The sequence below is a fragment of the Dermochelys coriacea genome, chromosome 1 (assembly GCF_009764565.3).
Source record: "Dermochelys coriacea isolate rDerCor1 chromosome 1, rDerCor1.pri.v4, whole genome shotgun sequence".
Taxonomy (NCBI): domain Eukaryota; kingdom Metazoa; phylum Chordata; order Testudines; family Dermochelyidae; genus Dermochelys; species Dermochelys coriacea.
Window position 1 is genome coordinate 185,523,177 of NC_050068.2, and position 26,360 is coordinate 185,549,536.

General features: G+C 45.9%; 2 protein-coding genes across 9 annotated transcripts in view; one reads left to right on the forward strand and one right to left on the reverse strand.

Annotated features, from left to right (window-relative positions):
- The first annotated feature begins 2,710 nt into the window (after positions 1 to 2,710).
- Positions 2,711 to 13,678, forward strand: ACP6 (acid phosphatase 6, lysophosphatidic). Of its 2 annotated transcripts, none has more exons than XM_038387306.2 (10): positions 2,711 to 3,491; positions 7,078 to 7,206; positions 7,294 to 7,424; positions 7,975 to 8,054; positions 9,045 to 9,132; positions 10,760 to 10,892; positions 11,893 to 11,993; positions 12,702 to 12,797; positions 13,031 to 13,196; positions 13,508 to 13,678. In XM_038387306.2, the coding sequence occupies exons 1-10, from the start codon at positions 3,294 to 3,296 to the stop codon at positions 13,625 to 13,627; spliced, it is 1,242 nt and encodes a 413-aa protein (XP_038243234.1). In that variant the 5' UTR covers positions 2,711 to 3,293; the 3' UTR covers positions 13,628 to 13,678. The 2 variants fall into 2 exon arrangements, with proteins under 2 accessions (XP_038243234.1, XP_043365782.1); XM_043509847.1 differs by having other exon boundaries at positions 2,737 to 3,491; positions 13,031 to 13,168.
- A 4,705-nt stretch (positions 13,679 to 18,383) lies between these two features.
- The window catches only part of BCL9 (BCL9 transcription coactivator), a 75,673-nt gene continuing 67,696 nt past the window's right edge, over positions 18,384 to 26,360 (reverse strand). For all 7 annotated transcript variants that reach the window (XM_038378226.2, XM_043509868.1, XM_038378269.2 and 4 more), the window contains 3 exons: positions 23,837 to 26,072; positions 21,515 to 21,775; positions 18,384 to 20,561 (listed from right to left, as the gene is read on the reverse strand). In XM_038378226.2, the coding sequence (XP_038234154.1) occupies positions 19,447 to 20,561; positions 21,515 to 21,775; positions 23,837 to 26,072 (3,612 nt within the window). In that variant the 3' untranslated portion in view covers positions 18,384 to 19,446. The remainder of the gene's footprint in view (positions 20,562 to 21,514; positions 21,776 to 23,836; positions 26,073 to 26,360) is intronic.

A 26,360-nucleotide genomic window follows, 5' to 3' on the forward strand; every position in this document is an offset into this window, starting at 1 on the left:
TCATTCATTATACAGACACGTAGATCGGGAGATGACAAGTTCCAGCACACAATACAATCACCCTGCCTAGAGACAGAGCATGGTATCTTGAGTTCTACTGTGCCCGTTAGCCAGCATCTCAGCTCAGATCAAGGTGTGCTCGTATCTTAGACACCAAGAGTGAAATCCTGGCTCTGTGAAAATAAACAGGACTTTTGCGATTGACAAATCAATAGGACCACTATATTCCATCACAAATGTGTAGTACAGGCCCTCCAAACATTTTTTATAGCAGTCACAAAAAAGCATGGAATGGGAGGTACAGTTCTAGAACTGGATGCAGATAGCTTAAAGCAGGGGTGGGCAAACTTTTTGGCCCATGGGCCACATCTGGGTATGGAAATTTTATGGCGAGCCATGAATGCTCACAAAATTGGGGGTTGAGGTACAGGAGAGGGTAAGGGCTCTGGCTGGGGGGGGGGGTGCAGGCTCTGTGGTGGGTTCAGAAATGAAGAGTTCAGTGTGCCAGAGGGGTTGGGGTGAGGGGGTGAGCGGGGGAGAGCTCTGGCTGATAGTGCAGGCTCTGGGGTAGGGAGGAGGATGAGGGATTGGGGTGAAGGAGGGTGCTTTGGGCTGGGATCAGGGAGTTCAGAGGGCAGGAGAGGGATATGGGGCGGGGGTTGGGAGGAGGTCAGGGGTGCAGGCTGTGGGTGGTGCTTACCTCAAGCAGCTCCCAGAAACAGGGCATGTCCCCCCTCCAGCTCCTATTCAGAAGCGCGGCCAGGCAGCTCTGCACGCTACTCTGTCCACAGGTGCCACCCCCACAACTCCCATCGGCCATGGTTCCCAGCCAATGGAAGTTGCGAGAGCAGCACTTGGGGCAGGGGCAGTGTGCTGTGCCCCTTGGCTGCCACTATGTGTAGAAGCTGGAGGGGGGTCATGCCGCTGCTTCTGGGAGCTGCGCAGAGCCACGGTATGCAAGGAGTGGGGCAAAACCCTGACCCTGGAGTACTGGTGGGAACTTGAGGTCTGGATTGAAATGTCTGAAGGGCCGGATGCGGCCCCCAGGCTGTAGTTTGCCCACCCCTGGTTTAAGGGGTGGAGAAGTGTCTTGCTACACATTTGGTATCTAGGGATATGTCCAGATGAGGAAAAGAGGTCAGCATTACCCACTACCAACCTAATTTCTCTCTCTTTTCCTAATTAAGGGCTCATCTGCTTGGGAGAAATTAACCAACCCATGTGAACGCTCTTATTTGGGAACAAGAATGTCCACACAGGGGACTATTCTGGAAGAGCTGTTGTGTTTTAAATTCACACTCTACCTTAATCCAAATGAATTTTCAAGTGTAGATAAGCCTTTAGACATAAAAGAAAAGGAGGACTTGTGCCACCTTAGAGACTAACAAATTTATTCGAGCATAAGATTTCGTGAGCTACAGCTCACTTCATCGGATGCATTTGGTGGAAAATACAGTGGGGAGATTTATATACGCACACAAAGAAATTGAAACAATGGGTTTTACCATACACACTGTAAGGAGAGTGATCACTTAAGATGAGCTATTACCAGCAGGAAGGGGGGGGGGAGGAAAACCTTTTAGGGTGATAATCAAGGTAGGCTATTTCCAGCAGTTAACAAGAACATCTGAGGAACAGTGGGGGGGACAAATACCATGGGGAAATAGTTTTTCTTTGTGTAATGACTCATCCACTCCCAGTCTCTATTTTCGTGTTCTCTGTGTGTGTATATAAATCTCCCCACTGTATTTTCCACTGAATGCATCCGATGAAGTGAGCTGTAGCTCACGAAAGCTTATGCTCAAATAAATTTGTTAGTCTCTAAGGTGCCACAAGTCCTCCTTTTCTTTTTGCGAATACAGACGAACACGGCTGCTACTCTGAAACCGTTAGACATAGTGTAGGAAGCTGAGTCCAGGTATGACAGTAGGGGATTGGATTTGTTGGGGGGCGTTTGGCTTCCTGAACATCTCGGGGTGTCGGGGGGGCGGGAGGGGGGCTTCCTGAACATCTTGGGGTGTCGGGGGGGCGGGAGGGGGGCTTCCCGAACATCTCGGGGTGTCGGGGGGCGGGAGGGGGGCTTCCTGAACATCTTGGGGTGTCGGGGGGGCGGGAGGGGGGCTTCCCGAACATCTCGGGGTGTCGGGGGGCGGGAGGGGGGCTTCCTGAACATCTTGGGGTGTCGGGGGGCGGGAGGGGGGCTTCCTGAACATCTTGGGGTGCATGGGAGACTATGGAGGGGACCAGCTTGGGGGTGTTGGAGAAGAGGGTTGCAAAGGGTGGGTGGCTCTGCCCTCTGCAGTCTCTGAGGAACATGGAAGGATGATCTCTGCAGCTGGGCACGGGGAGCCGCTCACCGTGGACTACGCACGGGAAAAGGTGAGGGAGAGATGCTGGCAGCTGCGGGGGCGCCGCCCAGCCCCAAGGCCCGGGCACTCGCCAATGCACACGCCTCGCCTCAGCCCGGCGGGAACTTCAGCGAGCCCCGAGCGCAGCAGGCGGGCCAGCCACAGCGCGAGACCCCCTCACTCGCCCAGAATCCCGGCCCGAGAGTCCTTCTTCTGCGCATGCGCTATCGCCACAGCGCGTTCACAGGCGAGCGCGCACCGAACGCCTCCAGGAAAGAGGAGGTCGCCGCGCTGCCTCCTGGGCGTTGTAGTCCCTCCGCGGGCTCCCAGCAAGGGAACATGCTGGGGGGGACTACATTTCCCGTAATCCTGTGCGTAGCGCCGCTCGTCTCACTGTCTGGGGTGGTCGAACTGCCCTCGGCTCCGGCTGGGAGGCTCCGGAGTTTGTAGCGGGGACGGGCCCGCTTCTCCCCCGCCCCGGCCCCCGGAAGAGAGGAGCGAGCCCCCCGCCCCCCGCGACCAGGAGAGGGGCTGCTGCAAGGAGAGGAGGAGGAGGCGGCGGCGGCGGCGCGTTGCCTCCCTCCCTCCCCTGCTCCTCTGCTCGCCCCGGGCGCAGCTGGGCTTAGCCCTGGCAGCTCGCTCACGGGTTGTGCTGAAGGAAAGTGGGGGGTCAACAATCTCCCCCTTCCCCCCCCCCAGCTAGGGTGACCAGATGTTCCCATATTAGGGACTTTGCCTTATAACACGCAGCTATCACCACCCCCCCCCCCGAAAAGTGTCCCGATTTTTTCTCACTTGCTGTCTGGGCAGCCCCAAGCCGCCTGTTTGTGGCGGCTGAATTCGTGGGCCGAGGTGCAGCCTCCTTGCGCCTCCACCCTTTCCCAGGGCTGCCATTGCCTATACTAATCCACACGCAGCATTTGTGAGGGAGGAGAGCCCCTCGGCATGGGCATCTGGGCTCGAGTGGGTGTCTTGGGCACCCTGGCTTTCTGTGTGCACCAGAAGAGGGTAGCCCTGGGTGAGCTGAGAAGGGACAAAACTCAAGACAGCGGCGATCGCCATCAGCTGGAGCTGAAGCTGGTCCAGGTCATATTTCGGCATGGAGCCCGCACTCCTTTAAGACCTATCCCGAAACCAGAGCAGGTGAGAGGGGGCTACGGACGTAAGGGCAGTGTGGCTGATCTGAGGAGCAGAGGAAGCTGCTGTCCCTGTATCTTGGGGAGAGTATCTGCAGTGACAGGGGTGCACTAGAGCAGTGCTTCTCAAGCTATCTGATGTGGGGGACTGGCAGATTTTTTTTCCCATGTGCGCGCAGACTGGCAGCGGGACCACCACTTTGAGTAGCACTGCACTAGAGAGCAGTGGAGCACAACCGTGAGGTGTTTTGTTGTTGTTTTTTAAAATTTGACTTCAAGTAAAATCTATGTAATTTTTGTTCCTAAACTGTAGTGTCTGCTGGCAAGTAGACAAGTACTACTGTGCTAAATGACAGGTTTCAGAGTAGCAGCCGTGTTAGTCTGTATTCGCAAAAAGAAAAGGAGGACTTGTGGCACCTTAGAGACTAACACATTTATTAGAGCATAAGCTTTCGTGAGCTCGCGAAAGTTTATGCTCTAATAAATTTGTTAGTCTCTAAGGTGCCACAAGTCCTCCTTTTCTTTTTACTGTGCTAAAGTGTGCATTCTGACTCTTCCTGGTACAGCTGATTCACAGTCCAGACTCAGCTCTGATTGAACTCCCAGTTTCTTTACCATATTTATAAACAAGTATAGCTGATGACATGACAATAGTAAAATCTGGCCCCTGACAGATCAACTAGAGTGGCAAAATTTCAGATCTAGCATTTGGATCCTTCTGGACCCAACTGTATTTTGGTTCCCACATTTTACCATTTAATAATACCACTTCTCTTTTATTACTAGATTTTTAAAGTGTTTTACAAAGGAAGTATCATTATTCTCATTTAATAGATGGGGGAAACTGAGGCACAAGGGGACATGATTTACCTAAGGTCTCCTCCCTGCAGCAGAGTTAGGACTAGAAATCCGGTCTGCTAAGCCCCAGTCTATTAAGCCATGTTGGCTCCTGACAAACAACATTTCTATTCAGTGCCCTTGCACTAGAAAAGTCTGGTTCCCAGTGCATTCTGGTGCAATAAAGCTTGGGAGGAGAGGAGGGAAATCCACTACTGGATCCACTTAATTTTTAGTTTTCTCCTCGCAACTCCAAATCAGTTACTTTGTGTAATGACAACTAGTGTTAAAAACAAAATGCTTATCTGTACACCATTCTCCCCAACCTCCCTACCTCCTGTGTGCTTTACACTTATTTATGAGGAGAAGAGCAGTTATCCTTCAGGGAAGTGGCAGTGTGGTTTAGCAGGAGGAGAGGAGATGGTGAACAGGATGGGTTTGACAAAGTGAAGACATGGCAGCCCTTTGTCTTGGGGAGCCTGGTGGTTCTGGCATCCAACGCTGGGAAATGGTGCCGACTGGTGGTGGGGCTTCTGGCCTAGACTCTGGGGTTTTTTTGTTTTGGGCATCTCATAAATTGTTTCTAAAGCCTAAACACCCCCAAAAGACCAAAGTGCCTTTGAAGGGTAACACATGTCTTTTTGCAAGGTTAGCTTGTGCTTTGGTTATCGTGCTGAGAACAACTGCAATTCCTAGGTAAGGGCTTTGGACCTAAGAATCTAATGACACTGTACCTCCCAAACATAGTCAGTGCCCTGCTTCAGAGACATTTGTATGTGCAGGGATTCAGACTCGGTGAATCTTCCAACTCCTGGATGTGGTATCTGAATCCTATCAGAACATTTTCATTTTTGCCCCTAAATCTTAGGTTTTTATTACCTATGTAGATAATAAATGGAGCTGGTGTGGTGGAAGAAGAGGGAGCATCTTGTCTAGTGTTGGTCAGATCATATTTGATGTTAATGTGTTCAGTGCAACTGTGCTTATTATGAGTGTTTGGTTCCAAATGTGGTTCCAACTGTAATCTAGATTGCTATCAAATTCGTGGCTTTGGTAGATACGTTAGCCAGGGGTGGTATAATGGCTGTCTTTAAAACAGGGATGAGAGAGATCTCTGATTCAAATTGACTTGTACACAAATCCAAGCAGGATAAAGGGAGTCAGAATTGTTAGGATACCATTTTGGAAAAAATAGCAATATTGGATAAAATAGTAATTAATTAAAGTTAGATGCAATTAACAATACTATAAAGCCTTCCTCATTTGGCGTGACAACAGGGAGTCCCATTACCAAGTGCTGATTTTTTTTTTTAATTAGTAAATGAACAGAATAACAAAGCTATTTCATTACAGTGTTCCCTATCCATTTATTGTGACAGCTGTAGTTTAATTTTAATTATTTATACAATATGGCGTAGTAGTAAACATACTCTCTAATAATGTGCAAAAGTAATGAAGTCTTGGCAATATGAAACCTCATTACAGGAGTCTGCTGTTAAATCTTTGCTGAGAAGAGAGTTCACACCATTTATTTAAACATGGGAATTAGGAAGTTGCAGTTTAACAAGGTTCTAATGTATTAATTTAAAATGTAGTTAATATTGAGTGCCCGAACATGTTCTATTGAAGTCAGTGTGGGTGCATAGCTGAACTGGATCCTCTGTTACTGTAGAAGTACACATAATTATTATCACTCGTTTAACTACATGGAAATACTATAAATTCACTTTTGTGTACAGAGAAGCTGCTGATGTCCTATCTCTTAGCCACACTCAGTATCTGATATAAAATAGTGTTTGACATCTGACACTCTCAGAAAGATGTCTGTCACACTTCTAACTTAAATAGCATCATGTGCAGAGATCCAACTACAATGTCACATTTTCTCCAAATGTATGTAACTACACGTCGTTACTGAAGAAGATACTTATCTGTTTAGGTGCACAAAGCCACTTTTAATTACAGTGTTTGCCAAATACCAGCTAGATCCAATTTTTTGCTGCCCTTTTGAACCAAGTTCCATCCGGGTCCACGCCTTCTTTGTACTGGTACAATGGGTACTGGCTTCAGTTTTCTGTTGTAGGTGGCACAAATTTAGGGCTTGGAGTAAAAAATGGCTAGATCTTGCCAGTACAGCAGCAGCAGTAGAGATCATCCCTCTCATGCTCCCTGCCACTGAAGTGGCAAAACCATTTCTACTTGCCACTTTAACCAAGTGCTCGACTCCCAATACTCGGACACAGACAGCTGTGCCAAGGCAATGAGCACTTGCTATGCAAGCTGCTCCAGTAAGCAGGCACTACACTACCCCCCCTTACCTGGACATCATTGTGATTGACCCAGCTTTTCATGGACTCCGATTGGGAGTGCTTGAATCTGAGAGTACTAGCTCTACCATTTAGCTCAAGTTGAAATTCAGTTTGCTGTTAGTAGCAGATGTGATTGTCTGTTATTTCTTCAGCTGCTAGACGGGTACACCTGTCTCAGCGCTGGAGGTTCTCAGGAGCAATAGAGAGGTCCTGTTGCATGTCTCAATAACGGAGGGTCTCAGATGTCCTACTACCATATGTTCCAAGATGCTGTGCTATATAACAGGAGATGATAGCATCATGTACTATGTATTACTTGATCTTGTCTCATTATCGCGGAGGCAGCGCAATGTGTTCCCCCATGTTTGGTGTAGCCCAGAGTAGTTCTGATGCGATTGGAAGATTATAATTTTCTACTGAAGCATTTCTCTCATGTTTTTGCATCAGGTGGAGTGGCATCCAACTCTGTTAGAAGTCCCTGCTCAAACCCAGTTTGATTACACAGTAACTGACCTCTCTGGTGGGCCAAAACCCCACTCCCCTTATGAAGATCAATACAAAAAGACCACACTGAAGGTGAGAAACTCTTTACCCTTGATCAGGTTCCTCTTTGAGACTTCAGTCTTTCCAGGCACTGAATGTGACTGCTGTTTCTCTCCCCAGGGTGGTGTCATTGCTGGGCAGCTGACAAGAGTGGGGATGCAGCAGATGTTTGAACTCGGGGAAAGGCTGAGGAGAAGCTACGTGGAGAAGATCAACTTTCTATCTCCGGTGTTCAAACCTTCTGAGGTCTTGTGAGTTTCTGAAAATTCCTGCATGAGTCCCCCCACAGCCCTCACTTTTACTTCTTGGATGAAAGCTCCCTGACTGACATCCTCTTCCCACAGTGTTTCTCGCTGCAGGCCTCTGATCCCTCCCACATGGCCAATACAACTTTGTACCAGGAGTCACTAGTGCAGGGGTGCTCAAACTGTGGGGGGAGGGGTCTTGAGGTTATTACGTGTGGGAGTCACGAGCTGTCAGCCTCTACCCCCAAACCTTGCTTCACCTCCAGCATTCTTAATAGTGTTAAATATTAAAAAAAAGAAGTGTTTTTAATTTATAAGTGAGGGGGAGTTTGCACTACGAGGCTTGCTGTGTGACAGGGGTCACCAGTACAAAAGTTTGAGAACCACTGCACTAGTGCCTTCTGGTGTCCAAGTTGCCATTTCAGTGATGCTAATATTGACAGTGGGTATCTGGAGCTGCTGATTCATGAGGAGATCAAGGTCCCATGTCCAACAGGTTGTTCTTGGATGTGGCCTTGTTTACAGGTACGGTCACAAGCTGCCTTCTCTCTTTCAGCATCCGTTCCACTAATATTGTTCGCAATCTGGAGTCCACGCGGTGTCTGCTGGCTGGGCTGTTCCAACAGCATAAAGAAGGTATGAGGGGGGGGTCATTTGACTGTTCTTCCCACCCTCTATCTACCCTAGATACTCTCCTCTCACACATCCCAACTGCTCTGGTCCCCAGGTTGCTGTCTCCCCACCACCCTGGGTTGCTCTTCCTCCCATCTAGAATCTCCTGCCTAGGGCATGAGTTGTCAGTTTGCCTTTTGCTCTGTCTCTTCCTTGGCTTCATGTTGATACCCATCCTTGATCCCTTGCCACTGGTGCTGCAAGCTCAGCTTGACTGAGTAGGGCAGCATTTACCAGTGTCAGAAACAGGCAATGAGAAATGAAGAGTAGGCCACATTACATTGTCAGGTCTGAAATGTCTCTCTAGAGAACCTGGAGCATTCTGCTTGTAAGAGTCCTGAGCCCTGTTAAAAGTTTGACCATCCAGAAACACCTTCACCCTGAAGCTCACCAATGTGAGACTAATGTCACAGGGAGCAGGCCCTAGAGATATGACTGTCTTGAGAGCATCTCATTTGCTGTTGGTCCCTGGGCTTGAATGTCCTGGCAGCAATAAAGTTACCTACCAGCTCATAACTCTCTTAATGGGTAACAGGGACGAATGTATTTTGTGGTACACAGTAATACTAAACTCAGCAGTAGGAAATACCACACACAGACACTCGCGCACACCCACCCTGGCTCAGTTAAGATTCCTACAGCAATAAACTCTTTGGGGCAGAGATTGCCATTTATGATCTGTATGCCCACAGCCGCACACAATGAGGCTCCAACCTGAACAGCCTCTAGGTGGTACCACAATGTAAATATTGATTAACAAAAATAGAATCTGGCAGAGCCTTGAAAGGACATGAGGACAAAGGTGAGACCTTGCACAAGGAAATTGACTTTAATAGGAGATGATCTTGCACAAAGGCCCAGTTCTGTATTCCTGTACTGGTGAAAGCAGATCTAGTATAAGGCAAACCCAGCTATGCTAGAGATAACAAAAGCCTCCTCTTGTCCCTTCTACAGGACCCATCGCTATTGTCACTGATGAAGCAAGTACTGAAATCCTCTACCCCAATTATCAGAACTGCCGGCGCCTGAAGCATTTGAACAGGTAATCCCCAGTCACATCTCTCCTTATGAGGTCCCCATCATGGCATATCACTGCTAATAACTGAAAGCACCATGTTTTCCTCATTCACTGAATTCTTCCTATTGCAATGGCTGTACTCTTTGTCTCTGTGCAGTTGCATAAAGTATTAGTGACACTATGTGGGAAAAAAATATTTAATGGTTCTTGAAAGATCAGTTTAATCACTACGGACACTTGTGCACAAATCATAATTGTATGGTTATAGCATGGCATCACTATGCAGCAGAGTTAAGGTTGCTTGGGAGTCTTAACTCTACAGTTCCATTCTTTAAGGTGTTTTGATATATTTTAAATTTAATCTTAACTCTGAATGTCCAGGGCGTGTGTAGTGTTTTGGGATCATTACAACATCCGTGTAATATTTATACCCTTAACTGATTGGAGTTAAGGCTGAGCACCTTTTTAACAAAATTTTTATCTGAGAATTTAAAATATTTCTTATAAAAATCTACATGAAAAGAACATTAAGGTTGCAAAGTCAGGCACTCAAGTTAATAAATGCCAGATTTAAGGTTGCCAATGCTATCTAACTCTGTCCCCTTTGCACATATGTACTAGGCTTGTCTTGGATTATTTGACACTTTTGTCTACAGCCCAGTAAAGACTATCAGAATTCTCACACACAAAGAGGCAACCTTAATTCTGGCATATGAAAACTGAGTGCTTGGCTTTGCAAGGTAGGGTGTATTTTGATGGGGTCAGGAGTAAGAAGTGGACAGGCCAGCAGGCTGACTGCTGCAGGCAACTCAATGAGGCCTGAGAACATGCACACTGCAGCTGGAACATTCACACCTCTAAGGAGCAAGCACTGAACAATTGCATATGCGTAAAATTTTTGGGAGGATTGCCAAATAGGGATGGATTTGTGAGGTGCTAGAGTTGTTGAAAGAAATGGTCAGACTTTTTTCTTTTTAACATTGATAAAACTGTTTTCCCCCAATTTAGTTCTGGGAAAAGGCTGAAGAGTTTTTGCTGAAACTCCCTCCCTCCCTCCCCCTTCAGACTGAAGCAAAGATCCAGCGTGGACAGTCACTGCCCAAGTTGGTGAAGTTTGGCAAAGTTTAAAAAGATTAGAAAAGAGGGGCTAGAGGCTAAGTTACCTAAAGGCATCCCTCTGCATTGCCCCTATAATAAATACAACAAATGTAGAAGTCAGTCCAGAGGTTTTTCACTGCTCATTCCTTGTGAAGCAAGCTTGGCAAAGTAGTGCTTCCTGGAGGTACAGGTGGGCTGAGTTCCAGTGACAGACTACTAATTGATATGTAATCATTGCTGAGCATGTCCTTTTCTTTTGAAATGCTTGTGTGTCATTTAGATTTCCTCCTTGGAATTAACATCTCCTCCCCAGGTTAGAGTCCTACTGACAAAGCTAAAATCCCAGCGTCAGCTCAGACACTGAGAATCTGTCTCTTCTAGTGTCAACATTCCAAACGCTAGAACGCCATCCACCACTAAGCGGTTTCCATTCTCTTCCCCCTCGCACTCCTGGAAGACAGCCTTACCCAGTGAGCAGGGAGGTTCTCTTGTGGCTATCTTGTTGCTCTTGCCAGCATGCCTGAGGATCTAAAAAGCCTCTTTTTCTTGACAGGGGTAAAATGGAAAGTGTCTTGTTGCAGCCGGGCATCTCTGATGATCTGAAGATGATTCGAGAGGAGATGGGGATCGACAGTGAGAAGTCGGTGGATTTTTTTCTTCTACTTGACAACATCGTCGCTGAGCAAGTGAGGTTGGACATAATTGAAGCAATGTCAGGCCCCTATTCTGCAAGCTGATCCACACAGGTAGACCCCTATGGATATGCAGAGCCCCGTAAAGTCAATGGCGTTCCACAGGCATCTGCCTGTGCAACCCAGTTGGCTGGATGCAGCTCTTGGAAAGTAGCAGCCTGAGGAAGATTGTCTTAATATGAAGCAAGGTTCAGAGCAACCTCTTCTCTAATCAACAAGAGTTGGCAGGCATGTGGTTATTAAATAGAAAAAATTATTTAAGTGGCAAGTTCTCCCCCACCCCTGAAATAAGTTATCAAAGAAATATTTTTCTTCCTTCACTCAGCTTACAAAGCTTAGTAAATAATTCAAATATTGGCCTATATATTTGCAAAAAATTTTCCTCCTATTTATCTAGCTCTAATCAGCATGCAAAGAACTGGGCCTACAGGCAGGCAGCATTTCCACACAGTTCCTACCACAGTACATATTATACAAATTTAATGCCTTCCTGAAGTTTGCCTTTATTGTTAACTTACATAGACCTTGGCCTATCCTTCCTCTTGAGTTCGGCTGGTTCCAGGGCTTTTTCTTGCAGGATTCTGTCTTTGCTCAAAGTTCCCTGTCTCAAAGAGAGAGGCTCAAACTCCTTTTTATAACCCTATTCTACATTGGAACTAATAGGGTTCACCTGATCTGGCTGTCAGCCGAATAGCTCTGTATCTCTATCACAGGTGCCAAGAGCATGTTTAGTGCTCTTTATGTGAGTGAAAGCTTAAGAAGAAATAATATAAACCTTGCATTAGTATAAGGGCCAGCTCCTTATGTTAAATTCCCCCAAAACTGCAACACCCTTCACAATTTAGTTTCCTACAGCAAGTGCAGACCTGTGAAGTGTGCATATTGTGAAACTTAGCCCATGAACACCTGTGTTTAGGAGTAAGTGTGTGTGTCTCCTTGGTACCTGCTCTTGCGTGGCTGCACACTGGTTGTTACACCCCACATGTTCTTTCAGGTACATGACATGCCCAGCTGCCTCGTGCTGAAGAACTTCCTGAAAACGATTGAGCGTCGATCTATCGACTCAATGATTTACATTCTGGGACACAATTCAAGGTGATGTCTCATACCTCCAGACCCCAGCCTGAAGGAAAAGTTCTGCACTTCACTAGGTTGAGGGGGGAAGCGGGGAAGGTTCCAGTATGGGAGGCTGGAGCTGGATGAGCAGAGAATCCCTTTTGCAGGATGTCATTCCAGACGTGGAATCTGATTTCCACCAGGCAGACAATTATCTGGTGGTGCATCACCTGTAACGCACAGCAAGGCTGCAGAGAGAGGGGTTGATACAGGTGGGAAGAGTAGGCCTGCAGCACACGACTTACAGAACATTTTCAGCTGATATACATAGCTGAGTAACCGTTTCACAATTGTTCATAAAAGGAGATAGGAGGCTAACTTATTGCCAAAGGATGTGTATTTTCCTTTTTAAAAAAAAGTTCCCTCACCTGCAATGCCCAGCAGCTCTTCTCTGGTGATGGGAATGCTTTCCCCTTTTATTGGGGCTGTGGTTCTCAACCTCTCCATATTTTGATCCTGCATTAAAACAAAATGTTTCAGGATTCCCCCTTTCCTTCAAGCCATCCAGAAGTGGAGGGTATAGTCATGACCCCAGTACAGGTCACAACCCTAGGTTGAGTATCCGAATATCGGAGCAAACAAAATGGAAAAGTGAAATAAAAGGACAGATCAAGAGTTCGCCAACTTTTTTTTTTGTGTGGACCACAGTTTTTTCTTCAGGCTAATTTCCAATTCCATCTGTTCTAGAGAGGTTCTCCAGATGTGTGTTGGTCCTCTTCTCTATGCAGTACATGAGAATATAATGAAAGCAATGGATCCATCATCTCCTGCTACAAAGGCCAGGTACAGGACAATATAATAGTCTCTCTAGCTACCATCAGTGACTGGCTGTACCTGTAAAGAGCCAATTTACTTAGACATTGAACGTGTATGAGTAAAGGAACAGTTGTGTATGTAACCATTATCTGAGTTTTAAAAGCTAATCCACCATTAGCAAAGACATTCAGGTGGTACCTAGATATCCAGAGAAATAAATGCAAAATGTTTATTTTAGTATCGCTCCTCCCATCCCTCAGAAAGCTCATTCTCTATGCTGCTCATGACGTTACCCTCATCCCTCTGTTGATGGCACTGGGGACCTTTGATCACAAGTGGCCACCCTATGCCGCAGATGTGACAGTGGAACTGTATCAGCATCACCAGTCCGAAGAATGGTTTGTACATCTGTCTTACAATGGAGAGGTAAGGACTCAATGGTGGCTCTGCAATGCAAGTGGCTAGATAGTAGGTCTTGCAGCAGATTGCCAGCAGACTAAGCTGTGGAATAAGATTTTGATTGCACTGTCAGAGGGAACATGAATACTCAACCACAAGATGAGTAGGCAGGCGCCTAATTATCTTTCTGGCCTGGCCACTGATTCAGTGGGACCTTTTGGCTAAGTTCTTTAACCTCTGCCTCATCATCATCTGTTTGAGATCATACAAAAGGGGTTTTGGCAACATAAGCATATGACATTTATTAAATGGGTGTGAACTTGATTGTCTTTCTGCAGGAACAATTGGTGAGAGGATGCAGAGCAGCTCTCTGCCCACTGGAGGAATTTCTAAATGCTCTATCCCACTATGCTATAAATCCAGAGAAGTACAGTGTCCTTTGCTCCCAGATGAACTAGCAAACTAATTCATAAGTAGTATTAAAATAAATCTTGGTTTCCGGCCTACAATCTTTGGTGTTTGAATTCTTTCCGCACTCTCTCCATCCAACAAATTGCTATGAAGGTGACTAGACCTGTTCATGCCAGATGCAGGATTCCTCCGGTCTGGTATGCACTGCTGCTAACTCATGCATTTGCAGCAAGAGGAGGTAGTGTGTGTAATATAGAATAACTCAACCTCACATCGGGGTAGTGCATCTGCCAGTATGAACTATCATCAATATACAAAGGCAGTTAGAGATTCTCTCACGCTGAAGGTAGCTGAAGATAGCTAAGGAGGACAGAAGCTTTGGCCTGACCTACTGCTGTGGACATGGGGGGCAGGGTGTGTGTGATGTTTTCCCTTCTAATAGCAAAAGGCTGGAGTGTATCAGATTATCTGCTTCTAGAGAGGACACACACTATGGTGCCTCCATGGGTGTTTATGTTGAAAGCCATGTAGACTTGCCTCTTTTTCCTTATTCTCACCATAGCAGCCATGCTCTGCACAGAAGCTATCTTCCCTTCTTTATCTCACCTTAAGTCCCAAGCAGCATGTTTGCATAAAGTAGTCTAGTCCATTGAGAGTGTATATGGTCCATGCAGACCTCTCCCATTTCCAAGGCGGTAAAGAGGCTGCTGAATCCCCCTTTCTACCATCATCATACATATGGAAATTTGCCTGCTTTGAGCATACAACTACACCAAGCCAAGATTAAGTATGGGAATGTACACTGAATGAATGCCTAGGTGAATTTGATGTCTCTATTTAACAGGGAAGTTTAGTGAACTACTTTAGCTGATACTTGCAGATTTCACAAGCTAGAAAGGATCATGGCAGCTTGTACTCAGTGAGAGCACTCTAGGAATACACCAGTTAGAGTGCCCCCCTCCCCATCCATCCTTAAGACTGGCCATGTCTCCCTCCCCACCAAGCCCCATCTCAGAGATATGCTTAGCATGCATCCACAAAAACCATTGTAATTTACTTTGAGTTAATTAACTTCTTATACCTCCTGAACATATAGTCAATGGTACACCCTCAGTAGGAACACCATGTTCAGCTCTGGGCCCACTAGCTCAAGAATGACAGCAGAAAGCATTCCAAGAAGAGCAATGGAAGTGATTTCAGCTATAAAGATGAATTATTTATATGGAGACTGAAGTGATGAGGACTGTCTGGAAAGGGGACATTATAGGAAGTCTACACAATAACTAAAGCTATACAAAAAGAAAAGGAGGACTTGTGACACCTTAGAGACTAACAAATTTATTTGAGCATAAGCTTTCGTGAGCTACAGCTCACTTCATCGGAGCTGTAGCTCACGAAAGCTTATGCTCAAATAAATTTGTTAGTCTCTAAGGTGCCACAAGTACTCCTTTTCTTTTTGCGAATACAGACTAACACGGCTGCTACTCTGAAACCTAAAGCTATACAGAAGGTAAAATATAAGCTCATTTACCCCCATCATAGAACAAGGAGTTCTGTGGAACCCATTGGCACAAGATACTCTCAAGAACACAGGCAGATTTTGAAGGACTATACAGCTAATGAACAGCTTACCCTAGGTAGGATAAAATACATCTTAGAAAAAGTATAAAATCCTCATGCTTCAGCTCTCAACAGGTTATTCCATAATGTTATATATGGGGTTTCTGGCACTGGCCGCTGTTGGACAAGATACTAGACTAAATGGACTAATTCAGTATGACAACTCCCATATAAGCATAAGATTAGAACGGAAGGGTGATGAAAGAATTAAGCCAAGATCTGCTGAGGAAGTTGCCCTTGTCTTTGCTCATTGTCTATGACTAGCAGTAATATTCTTCTGCACAACACTCAGCCAGAAGTGATGCAGCAGGAGCACTACAAAGGCACTGTGTGCTGGGGGCTTTGTCCAAGACCTATATAGCTATCTAATGTCTAGCAGACCTGTAGACACTATAAATAATAGTTTTGAAAGGAATTCTGATGGGAGATGAGTGTAGTTTTAAACAAAGACAAATACCAAAGGAGGAAGTTAAGAACTGTAAATATACAGGACTGGAGGATACTGCCAACTGCTAAAAAGCAAATACAGGTATGAAGTAGCTGAGGTATTTATGCTAACATGGATATTATTTTTCAAGTCATTAACTCCAAAACAGGGCTTCTCTCTGCAAGAGTCAGTAAAGAGGAATCCCGCTACATGCAATGCATGTCTACGGATAGACTAGTAAAGCCAATTGCTGAATCTAATATGATCAACTGTGAAATTTCTATAAAGGAAAACTAAGCCTTAATGTAATACAAGTTCATTTAGGGCATCCAGTCCATCTCCCCCTTAATGCAGCATCAGACGGGTTTGTTTGTTTTTTTAAACTAGAAGTCCCTCAAATTTAAGAGCAACTATGGGGAAAACATATCCGATGTTGATTTAGAGATGATGTGCAACGAGCTGTTAAAGTAAAGAACTGGTTTTCATGCAGTAGGGAGAATGTCTTAAAACTTGGTGTGGAAGTTTCATTAGAGGAGGAGAAGCTGATACTGAGTTGAAGTGGAGCGTGTGGCTCCAACACAGTAAATGTTAGTGGAGTTTTCTTTTAAGGATTAAAAAAAAAAAAAAAGAGACACTCCAGCTGTTTAAAACACAGTATATGGCACAAGGTATTGAAGTGTCATGTCTACAATAGGTAGCTATAAAAATACTGGAAATTATCTACATTGGACAGCTTTGAATCTGGAGGATCCGCTGCTGAAAATGGGAAGAAAATGAAGGGAACGGGCCAACGGCAGAAGTGAGATGAGATCTTTTAAGAGTCACTGCTACTAAGTTGATGTAGCAGACCATGGTACTTCTCTAACTGGAGTCTTGCATTCAACTTTATTCCTCTCTCTTCAAGAAACACCAAACTGAATAGATTTGGCAGAGGACAACTGCATATATTTAATTATGCATGAAGATATGAGTGTGCAAAGATTACACATGGAAAAGAATATTTACATTAGACATGATTGATTTATTCAAAATTATGAAGTGTAGTGAAAATTAATCAGCTGCACCTCTTTCTGCTGTCAGAGAACAAACAGATTCTTGATTAAATTATTGGTGCTGGGCTTATTGACTAAATTAAATCTTTTATGCAACATATTTGCAATCTGTGGCCTACAGTGCCTTAGTAGTTCATCAGAACAGATGCTATATTTAAGAGGTCTAGATAATTTGTCTAGGAGTCACATTTATAAATTAAGTAAAATACGAGTATGCCTAAATTCATATCAAAGAATGAGGCTTGGGCACTGATGCCACTCAGGCAGTAACCTGTCCCAGTACCTTCTGATTCAACATACGTTAGATCCCATAAAGAACGTTGTAAATCTTCTGAAGCATCACTTAGTGGGTACCACCAGAAGACAGATACTAAGCTAGCTGGTAGGAGAATTTGTATGCAAGATACAGATCCTCACTTGCATGGTTCTTGAGTAGATTAGCTAGCCTGTTATATGGTCTGCAACCCGGAGAATATACTGTCTTTTAGACCCGGATACTGAGAATTGCATGTGTACTGTACAAATGAACAGTTTGCAATACCACAATCTATGACTTTAAACAGATTTCAGATATTTACCATGTATGTGTGATATAGCAGGGATGTTACCATTAAGTTTCAGAAGTTCACCATCTGGGGGTTATCTTTTGGGCTTTTTCACCATCAGGCTGTGCAGAGATTTGAAATGAGAATCTGAATAGCAGAATGTTTCCTCCCATGTTACTACGGAGAAAGAGCAGCCAAGCTTGTATGAATAAAGTCTACTTCATACTTTCAAACAAAGCAGGAGGAGGATTTGAGAATAAATTGCAGTTTTACTCAGGACAAAGGACTATGTTTTAGTATCCAGTCTCTCCTCCCCATGCATGTTACATAAAACTTGATTGTTGAAATTCTCTCAGAAAGGTTTGAAAAAAAGAGATGGAATTAGACATGGATCAATGAAACAGCAGCAAGGCAACAATAGGGTTGTCAAGTTAAAAAACCTGCTCACTGAGGATTTATCTATCACCTTTGTCATTTATTTTTATTCTTTCCCCTTTACCTTAGCCTCTAATCCACAAGTCAGAAACCCTACCTCACTCATCAGCAACCCAGCGTGACAAAGAACCAGAGTGTTGCCCTTTGGGCAGAGACACTTTGGCAGTGAACAGACTTTGCAAACAGCATCATACCTTCTCCCAGTTGCAACAGAAAGGAGACACTTGCCTTGCAGTGGACCAAGAACCACTAACCCAGAAGGAAAAGGAGCACTTGTGGCACCTTAGAGACTAACAAATAAATTTGTTAGTCTCTAAGGTGCCACAAGTACTCCTTTTCTTTTTGCGAATACAGACTAACATGGCTGCTACTCTGTAACCCAGAAGGATGTCCAGAAGCAGGAGAGTTTTTAACCAATTCTCCAGCCCTCAAAGCGTTGAAAGAGGCTGTGGATACCATCTCCAGGATTCAGGTCTGCCCCTTTGAGATAATGCCAAACTCAAAGAAACAATCAAGTTCAGCTCAGGACAGGTAAAATGAGTACAGGAGAAGTGAATTGAAAGAGGCACACAGCAACCAATACAGTTCCTTTTATAAGATACAAAAGCTAATCCCATCTAGCAGCTAATATCGTTGTGACCCTAATGAGGGAACAAACAAGGAAAAGTTTGCCAGTCGTGAAGTACACAGGACACCACTGGACTGGATTAAAAAAAAAAGTCCATTTTTTGTAAGAAACAATATATTTTATTTTTCTGACACCACAGCCCTGGCGAGTGGTTTTGTACCAAATTTAATGGAGGTTACACAGAACGTCTTACGCTGGGGAGGAAAAAAAATAACCACAAAAAAAATCCTGGATAACTTTTAGTGTCTGTTCCACTCCCACATTAATAAAATCACTTGGGGTTTCTAAGAAAAGGAGAATAGGAAACAGTGAGAGAGAGACTACTGTAGAATGTAACAGTGTCCAAGTCCAGCCCCTTCCTGAAAGTGGGAAAACTCCCCACGAGGAGAGGCTCTTCTAGATTTACTCCCCAAAATAATACATTGTATTGCAGCTGCCAAAGGAGGAGACAGAAGGGGACGGAGAGAGAAGCCTATTTAATAAGGAGTGGGAGGGAGAGACAGAAGGTGCTGGACAGCACTCCATAATTTGAAAAATATGTCCTTAACTTATTATTTCTTTTAAAAGATTCCCCTCACTGAACTTAAGTTCCTTTTTTGTGCTTTTCATTAATACTCTGCTCTGAGGTCGTAGTTTGGTTTTCTATACATTGGAGTTGAAGGAAAATAGTCCGAAGTTCTGAAGATGGATTCTCCACCTAAAGTAAACAGCCTAGAATCCCATTCTCATCTCACCCCAAAGACTAAAGTCTCTGCTAAAATCCCTTTTACAATATAGTACAGTACACAAAAAAAGCCCCAAAAAATAACCGAGAGTCCTGGGAGAAGCCAGTCCAAAGGACGTAAACATACAGAGAATGGTGCAACTTGTGACAAATGGCAATTCTCAAAATACAGCTACAGATTCTCAAAGCAGGTGCCATCATGGGATACTGAAGTCCACAAAAATAATTTTTAAAAAATAAATCTTAAAAAAAACCTGTTAAAATGAATAATCTGTTTTCAGGTAAATTCCATACATTCGAGATTTCCCAAAGCATCCTCTGGTCTCTTTTCACCTATTGCATGGCCAAACTGTACTCCTGAAGCTCCTCAAAAGCCATGAGGACTTGGAATCTCATCTTGACAAGGATCAGAACATCCAGTCTTATGGTAGCAGCTTAAAACATCATGTTCCCCGGATTCCCAGGGCCTTGGCTAAATCCTCCCATTCCAACATCAGCAGCCATACCTCGGGGTCTCATCTGGGGGGGAATCATGATGTTTTGTTGGGGTCCCATCATGCCCTGCATTGACATCATCATACCAGGTGAGCCTACAGGACCTGGGTGGCTATATAGCCCAGCAGGGGCTCGGTCCTTGCCTGGAATCATGCCCACTGCAGCTACTGGGTTACTAATTAGCGTGGGCTGACCAGGCATTGCTGTTTGTGCTGGTGACATCATCCGATGATGAGGTCCCATCATGCCTTGCTGCAGAAAGGCAGGTGGTCTCATTGGGTTATGACCTGGCATAGATGGAGCAGTTCCGAGGGGGATATCAGCAGTTCCCACTGGCCCTGGGCCCCCCATGCCAGGTAATGCAAGTCCCATTCTTGGAGTCTGCTCTCCTATCATTCCCTGCATATGAGAGAATCCAGGCCCAGGACCCTGCGGCTGCTTGCGGCCTGGAACTTCCCCACGAGGGAAATACTGCAATGTCTGGCTAGGCTTCTCTGATGGAATTATCCTGGACAGGTCAAACTCTGGTATTCCAGTGGCTCCAGGGCGGATCACCTCCTGCAGGTCTGGATCAGTGAAAACTGAAGGCATGTTTCCTAGAACAGTGAAGGAGTCTGGACCCCCAGGGCCTCCAGTCTTGCAAAGTGCTGGATCTGTTGAACTTTGGGGCAGGTTGGTGGGACGCCCCAGAGGTCCTTCTCCATGGAAGCCCATTCCAGCAGGGAAATTGCCTTGTCCTCCACTGGGGCCATTGTGCGGAAATGGCACCTGCTGGGGTGGGGACTGTACTGGAGGAAACCCCTGTGGGAAGCCAAGGCGTCCTTGAGGTACCATTGGAGGATCTTGGGAACCATGCCCCATCATTGGATTGTGTGACATCAGGCCAGGTCCTACAGGGACCCCATGAGGAGGTATACTGGGTCCCATAGCATTTGGAGAGGGCATCTGATTGGTATGGGAAAGAGGCTGGGTCATTCCCATTGGGCTAAGGGTTGGCATTGGACCCACTGGATTTGGACCTGAAATTCGAGGATTCTGGGAATTAATGCCCATTCCTAAGGAAGAAACAAAGAATCAAATTTAGATCAGACAATCAATGAAGATACAAGAACTCTGTGTAATGTTCCTGGCTCCAATTTTAAAAACAAAATTAGTGCCAGTGAAAGATGCCAAAACTTCACTTGCTAGGGCTACTGTTCTATTTAACCATAAAATGTACACAGCATGGGCTGCAGGAGCCCTACCTTGTCCTCACACTGTTCCAACGGGACTGAACAGTGACTGAACGGGGCTTTTAAAGCAGGAGGAGAGGTCACTCTAGATCCAATCCATATTGTGACCATTTTGTCAAGACGGACAACAAGTGGGAAAATTAGTGGCAAGTGTGTGTAGGGGTGGGGGTTGTTTTATACACATACACAGACATTTGTCCCCTGGAAGTGGACTGAATACCTTCCTTCCAAACATATGGTACCTGCAAGTCAGACAGCTCTCACTGCTGTTAGAGCTGGTTAAATTAATTAGTCCATGAATGCTGCAATTTGTCATCAAGTCATTTTTTCAAGTATGTGATCAGCTCCAATCACTACTGTCTTGGGCAGACTGTAAACCAGTAAACTACAGGCAAAGTCTTCAAATGCCTGTTACCAGACTCCCTGCCCCGAGAGTTATCTTTTTCAATTGGCTTTTTTTTAAAAAACGGATTTCTATTGTGTTCCTATGAACAACAAACAATTTGGGGTAGGGGCTTATAGCATAAACACATTTCACTCGTTATAGAGCAGGTCACTAAGCCTAAAAGGGACAGGGAGCTTTTATTTCTCTTCTCCCCTAATGCCTGGATAAGGAACAGAGCAGCTTCCCCCTTACTCTGGCACAAGCCAAACAGACAGTCACCATGCTCCATCCTCTGTATAAAAAGAGGGTGTATGTTTCTGGGAAGCATTCCAACCACTTATTCTCCAACAGAGGCAGTGCGTACAGAAGGCTGGCTGAGAAGCTGCCTTACCTGGTAGATTGTTCATTGGTGGCAAATTTGGGGAGCGTGCTGGAGGGGAGTCATCATCTGAGCTAGCCACAGTCTTGATAGCATCATGGTAGAGCGGCGTAGAGCTGGGCATGGCAAACTTGGACATCCTGGACATCATGATGGAGAGGGGATTCTGGGAGAGCGTGGGCTCTGGAGGCATTGTGTAGGGACTGCTAGAGGGAAGATTTCCAGGGAGAGTCACAGGAGCAGACTGGCTGACAGTGGAAGGTGGTGGGCCACCTAAAAGAGGAAAAAAGGTTTAGGTGTTTTCCCCCCCCTTTAAAATAAACCCCCTTTCTCCCAGAAAACCCCCTCAATGGTTCCAAGAGTCCACCCAAATAGTAGTAGTGAGGCAACCAGATAAGTACGGTTGAAATACACATTGTACTCCTAGACAGTGGATTTCTATCCATGTGGTTTCTTTTGGAAAGGAAACAATACTAACTCCAGAAGCATGGTGAACTAGTTGGAAGAAAAAAAAAAAAAAAAAAAAAACACTTTCCCAAACTTCCATTGTAATTCCTTTCCCATTTATGCTTCAAATGTGAGCACAGAGACAGAAACCAGAGGACATACACTACAGGCATCCATGACAATTTCTGGAGAGTTTATACAAAGTTTCCTGTTTTGATATAAGCTTAAGTCTTGCATATAAAAGCTCATTATAGTTACAGTCTCAAGGAGTACCTTTCCCTATTAATTTAAAATATCCCTCCCTCTTCCAAAGGTGTAAACACAATTTTTTGAGTCCCCATGTCTCCTCACCAACAAGCTTCAAGATGCCTGGCCCAGTTTTGGAGTAAGAGGTCATTGCTTTCAGGAAGAAGTTTAAGACAAGCAAAATCCACCTCCAAAAAAACCTCTGATATTAAATATTCCTCTAGGCACAAACGTAGTAATAGATTAGAGAGAGTCTGGATCTAACTGCAGCAATTCAAGCCCAGATTCAATGCCAATTTAACACTCCACCTCAGAGGCCACTCTAGACACAAGCATCCAGATTCTTCCTCCTTCCCAGTGTGGCACATGCTCGGCATACAACTCAGAATAAGATGGCTAAATGACAGATATTGGCATATAATGGACATTAAGTATCTACGGTGAGAACCATTGCTGCCACAGGAGCTCAAAACTCACTAGAACATGTGTTTCTGAGCCACAGGAGCAGCCCCATTCACTTTGAACAGGAAAAAAGCATGCTGGTGCCTTTCAATACAGTTATCATTCTGCAACACTAGAGGGCAATATAGTCATGCATCTTTCACAGTCTCCTCACTAACTCCTGCAATAAGGAGGAGGTTTCACAGGCTGAAAAGCTCTTGAGAGCTGGTTCCATCACACTGCTGCTTCTGCTGCATGGAAACACTGCACACCAGGGATTTACATATTTGGAAGCTTGTAGCAGAAACAGACTCAGTCACATATAAGCTCTGAATCTATGAAAGAGGAGACTGGTGCTGCTGAAATGCCAAACAGATAGGTTTCTGGATTCACACGATCTGTTCTTAGATTGTACGGTCTTTTGTGCTAGGCGCTGGTATTCCCTCCCCCAGGCGTTCCAGTCCATGACTGGGGCTCCCAGGTGCTAGGATAATACAAAACACCACCACCACCACCACTCCTCCACAGACCTGCAGCACATCTCTGAGGAGTAGCTGCAGATAGTCCACCTGCTACCTCTAACTATGCATGAAATAGACAAAATCTAAATTGGTATCAACAAAGCTCCTCCTAGGAGGATTTGTAAAACAAAACTATACCTGTGTCTGAACAGATTGTGAACAATAGCTCCTATGGCCAGCACACATTTATCTACAGGTATCTCTTTTGTTTCTCCTCTATCCTAACAAACCCATTTATTTTGAGGCACCTTTATGATCTAAACAGCAACACTTCTCCCCAGTGCTACAATATTTCAGTTTGGCAAACAAACTGTTCTAAGTTCTTCTGCAAAAAAAGAGTGACTTCCTCCTCCCCTTCTCTTTCCTCCCAACCAATCCAAATATACTTGACCGTCATCTCTCGGACAAGGGCAGTATTCAGCATGTGCATATGGGCAAGATAAGATATGAGGAGGCAATTTGTTATGGAGCTCATCCACATGTTCCACTCACTTAGTTCTGAGCCTAGACACAACCTGCTTCAAACTGGCAGGAAAAGCTCCATGTTCTCTCTCCTCTTTGCACTCCCTACCCCAAATGCACACTGGGTAGCCTCTGAGCTCTCATCTCATGTCACACTTTAAGATGACCATCTGTGAACCAAAGAATTTACGTTTGGATAGAAAAAGGAAGCACTGACCTGACTCCACATTCCCCAGCATGGCTGGGGAAGACATGGTGAGAGATGCTTTGTGGTTTGGGGGAATCCCAGGACTCTGCAGTGGGGGCTTTGGAGAGGAAGTCCAGCCAGGAGAAGGTGCAGGGAGGGAAGGAGACTTGAGGTGGACTGGTGAGGCAGCAGCAGATCCCAAAACAGGGGGAGACTTAATGGAAGCAGCAGCTGCTGCAGCAGTTGGGCCTGCAAGCATTCCTGCCAGCTGGGATGGGGTCTGAGGAGACTTAAGGTTCCCCGAGGGAGAACCCAGCATGGGAGACTGGACCTGCCGCATCGTGGGAGACTTCAGAGGGTTGATGCCCGGTGAATGCACCTGACTAGCTGCAACAGAGATATCCAAGGGCTTGCGTCCTAGGCTGCGCTGAACAGAGGGAACTGTGTTGAGGCTATTCGGGTTACTGGTTGTGTTGAGAGGTAGTGGCGGCATGTGGCTGAGCCGGTTGTTAGTCCTTTGGTCAGGCCCGATCTGCTCTCTGAGATTACGGAGACCACCTCCTGGGCCCTGAGACATAGGAAGGAAAGGCCTGGGACCCATGCCATACTCCTGTTGGGGATGCTCTCCAAATGGCAATGACACCATTTTCTGCTGAGAGGAGAGCATCTCTGACACACCTGGACGCAGTTTCATCATCTCCTCTGGCCCCACTCCAGCTTCCCTCATCTTCTGAGGTATCATAGATGGGTTGGAGCCCATGCTAACGTTCAGACTGATGTCCCCCTTCATGCTGCCAGGGCCCATCCCAAACTCCAGCTCCCTACCAGGGCCAATCTGAGGTGGCATTCCTTTTGGGAAGTCCCCCCTGGAGGGGCTCAGGGGCCCTTCAACAGGCATGCGAGAGAAGATGGGGTTATTCCCAGGCTCCATGTGTCTCTGGGAGGGAATCATCCGGTTCATCTCTATGCCAGGCCTGATGCCTTCTATGCTCAAGCCAGGGGGCAGGCCCAGCTGCTTTTCTGCCAACTGCTGTTGAAAGATCTCCTCTGGCAGGCCCTGGGGATTTGGGAACCGCTCCCCTCGGCCAGGACCACTGAAGACACCCTGGCTTGGAGGGAAGTTTCGGCCATCTGGGATTTTTGGCACATCTTCTGGCCAACTGACTCCTGAAAGCCCAGGTCTGGATGTGGGGTTTGGGACACTGGGGCTGTCCATGTCAGGATTCATCATTCCTGCAAACCCAGGCAGGCGCATCTGGCTCCCAGGCATATTGGGATGAGGGGCCATGCCTCTGGGGGGTAGAGAATGAGACACATTCATGCCATCAGCAAAGGATTCTGGACCACCAGGACCCCAGCCCTCACCAGGGGTCATCTGATAGGGAGGTGGGGGGCCTCGAACCACACCTCGAGGCCCATGTTGGTGGACCATCATGTCCTGCAGGGAACACTGTTGCACCACAACCTGTTCTTGCTTCCTTCTCTTCTCCTCATAAAACTCCTGCTGTAGCTTCAGCCAGGCCACTTGCTCAGGAGTCATGTGATCCAGGTGGTCTGGTCCTATGGGTCCAGATTGGGAGTTCAAAGACGGTGGCACCATTTCATCTGGTGAGAAGGGCATGTCTCTATGTCCTTGAGGGCCAAATGGAGCCCCTCCATCTGTCCGAGGTCCTGGCCCTTTGCCTAAACTTTGGGACTGAGCCATCATGGCCTGTATTGGCCCTTCAGGTTTCTTTTGAGGACCATCCAGAACTCCAGAGTTCTGCTGAGGCCCTGCACTTTGCCCTCCAGTGAATTCTTTCTCATCAGGAAAAAGCATGCGCTGTATATCTCGTAGAGTTTGCAATGAGCGCTCTCGATGTTCCAGCTGCTCCTGAGACAGTCCATCTGGGTTCTCGCCTAAACTGGATGGGTCACTACTGGATACCTGCTGGGTGGGACCTTTGGGGTCTGCATTTGAGCTATTGCTCCCCTGGGAGACTGGGCTGACTGCTCGATTTGGGGTTGAACTCTGCCCAAATCCCTCAGTCTGCAATGGGGTGGAGTTGGCAGGGCTGCCAACAGACAGCACTTTACTTTCTACTCCAGGACTGTCCTGATCCATGGGACATGGGGGGCCAGTGGATTTCGATGCTGGTGCCGAAACAGGTGGAGTTGGCTGTATTTTGGCATTCTGGGGAGGATTGTGTTCCTGTGAAGCATGGGGCTGCGGCTGAGGTTGTGGCAGAGGCTTGGTTTCATTTCGAAGTGCGGAAACCTGAGTGTTCTGAAAGACAAAGCAGAACATTTTAATCAGCTGTTTCTACATCTCTGTGAATGGAGTGAGAGGGATAAAGGTCAAGATGTGCTGTCTCATCCCCACCTTAGTCACACAAACCCACTACGAACACTTTCTGTAGGAATTGATGCCTTTCACATATAATTTGCAAAACTAGAGTCTTGGACAAAGATGAAATGTTCATTTCACTCATGTCACCCACAGACCCAAACAATGATGTTTGCACCTCTCTCCTGTATCACCAGAATGACTCCACCCAATTATATAAAGCTGGAA